The sequence below is a fragment of the Globicephala melas genome, unplaced genomic scaffold, assembly GCF_963455315.2.
Source record: "Globicephala melas unplaced genomic scaffold, mGloMel1.2 SCAFFOLD_1153, whole genome shotgun sequence".
Classification (NCBI taxonomy): Eukaryota; Metazoa; Chordata; class Mammalia; order Artiodactyla; family Delphinidae; genus Globicephala; species Globicephala melas.
In genome coordinates, this window is record NW_027208144.1 from 1 (window position 1) to 2,687 (window position 2,687).

At 37.8% G+C, this 2,687-nt stretch overlaps 1 protein-coding gene across 1 annotated transcript; it reads left to right on the forward strand.

The window, feature by feature from the left end:
• The first annotated feature begins 1,812 nt into the window (after window positions 1-1,812).
• LOC132595935 (dITP/XTP pyrophosphatase-like) lies at window positions 1,813-2,217 on the forward strand. Its single transcript, XM_060293320.1, has one exon. It carries the CDS (start codon window positions 1,813-1,815, stop codon window positions 2,215-2,217), a length of 405 nt encoding a protein of 134 aa, XP_060149303.1.
• The last annotated feature ends 470 nt before the right edge of the window (window positions 2,218-2,687 follow it).

The following is a 2,687-nucleotide window of genomic DNA, read 5'->3' on the forward strand; positions in this document are numbered from 1 at the left end:
TAGTTTTGAGGAAGCTCAAGAGTATGTAGATAGTCTCGGTTTGCCTATGTTTGTCAAGCCTAATACGGGAGGCTCAAGCATTGCTACATCAAAGGTCTCAAGTTTGGAAGAACTAATACCTGCTATTGCTCTAGCTTTGACAGAAGCTAGAGAGGTGATGTTGGAGCGTTTAATTAGTGGAGTAGAGATTACTTGTGGTTGTTACCTAGATTATACTCGTACTAATGCTAATGGAGATGTTGGTGAGGTCTGTGCTTTACCTATTACAGAAGTGGTGAGTAAGAATAGTTTCTTTGATTTTGATGCTAAGTATAATGGTGAAGTGGAGGAGATAACCCCTGCTCGTCTCAATGAAGGGACGACTTTGCTGGTGCAGAATCTGACAAAAGAGATTTATTTGCGTACGGATGCCAAGGGGGTCATACGTGTAGACTATATTATTGAGGAAGATGGTTATCCTACGCTCTTGGAAGTAAATACAACTCCAGGGATGACCCCTACAAGTTTTATCCCTCAACAAGTAGCTGCCGCTAATATGACAATGCCTGAATTTTTGATGAAGATCATTTCCTTTCCTTTGTCAATGAAAAAACTAGAGTCTTTATTTAAGGCTTAATAAATAAAAGATTAATAATGATGAATTACGAAAAATATAACGATATACGTCCTCTTCTAGATGAGGAAGTATCGGTTGCAGTAGAGAGTTTAATTAACGAACCAATGCTTCAGAAAGCCTTTGCTTATTTTGATACAGGTATCTCTTGGGATGATATGGTTCGTGTATTGAAATCTTGTCAGACTGTCAGAGATTTCAAAAAGGAGGTGAGCTATCAGTTAGTAAAATTAGTGATGTCTCGTTTGTGTCAGTCGGTAAACTATACGGATAATGGCAATCTTCAGAAAGATAAAGGTTATACTTATATTTCTAACCACAGAGATATTATTCTAGATTCTGCTTTCTTAAATGTAATGCTTTTAGATGATGGTTTGAAATTTCCAGAGATTGCTATTGGGGATAACCTACTTGTTTATCCTTGGGTGGAGACTTTAGTTAAGTTGAATGGGAGTTTCCTTGTCAAGCGTAACCTTCAAGGGCGTGAAGTACTATTGGCTGCTAAGCAGTTGTCGGAATATATGCACGACGCAATATCTGAAAATATATCGTTATGGATTGCACAGAGAGAAGGACGTGCTAAGGATTCATCAGATCATACTCAGGGAGCATTGCTCAAAATGTTAGCTATGGGGGCTCCTAGAGGAACGGAGTTTGTCGAGGCTTTGCGTAGATTAAATATTGTGCCGACATCTTGTTCGTATGAGTTTGACCCATGTGATTATCTCAAGGCTCGAGAGATGCAACTCAAGAGAGATTGTTTAGACTATAAGAAAACTAAGGCTGATGATAGTGAGAATATGATAAAAGGTGTTTTTGGCTATAAAGGACGTGTTCATTTTACGACAGCACGTCAGCTAAATGAAATCTTAGATGAGACAGATTTTGCTGATATGAAGCCTGCAGATCGTGTAGAGGAAGTCGCCAAACTTATAGATAGAGAGATTTATCGCTCTTATGTTTTGTATTCGGGTAATTATGTTGCTCTAGATTTATTGGAGGGTACGACGAAGTACAATGATAAATATTCAGAAGAGGAAAAACTTGTTTTTGAGAAGTATCTAACTGAACGTATCGCTTTGATTAAGTTGCCAGAGCCATTGATAAAAGATGAAGCTTTTTTGCGTGAGCGTATCCTAGAAATGTACGCCAATCCAGTACGTAATCATTTATCAGTACTTTAATTTTTGCTTATAGATATGAAGAAACTCGTATTTGCAACGAACAATGTCCATAAGTTGGCAGAGCTACAAGCTATACTTGGCGATAGCTTTGAGCTTATGAATCTCAAAGATATTAATTGCTTTGATGATATTGAGGAGACAGCAGACACATTGGAGGGGAATGCTTTGATTAAAGCGAGGTATGTCTATGAGAAATATGGTTATTCTTGTTTTGCTGATGACACAGGTTTAGAGGTAGAGGCTTTGGGTAATGCTCCTGGAGTACATACCGCTCGTTATGCTTATAATGATAGAAATGATACAGAAGCTAATATCTCTAAGCTCTTGACAGAATTAGAGGGCATAGAGGGGGAGAATCGTCAAGCACAATTTAGAACTGTCATTGCTTTAATTGATGAGCGAGGAGGAAAAACTCTTTAATGGTGTAGTACGAGGCGATATTCTTAAGGCTAAGGAAGGAAATACAGGCTTCGGTTATGACCCCTATCTTTCGTCCAGAAGGCTATGAGCATTCTTTTGCTGTGCTAGGTACAGATGTGAAGAATAAAATTAGTCATAGAGCTAGAGCTGTTAAACAACTTGTAGCGTATTTATGTTGCCGAAGATTAGTCTATTCATTTAGTTTAATGCTATTCATTTTCTGTTCTAATATTCTTAGGGGACAGAATGAATATTGGCGTTGCTATCTGAAGCGTCAGCATACGACGGATATTGTCTCAGCTGGCAGAGAGCAATATGCTCTGGCTGATGGTTCAATTTATGCTTTTGTAGAGCGTAATGGCTTTGCTGAAGTTTCAAAATATTTAGATAAAACGAATAAACTGAGTGATGTCTTAGTAGAGAAGATTGCCTATAATAAAGATTTAGAATTATTATTAGTTTATTATGCT

Coding starts and splice junctions, on each gene's coding strand:
- LOC132595935 (XM_060293320.1), top strand. CDS start 1,813: ATGAAGAAACTCGTATTTGCAACGAACAATGTCCATAAGTTGGCAGAG.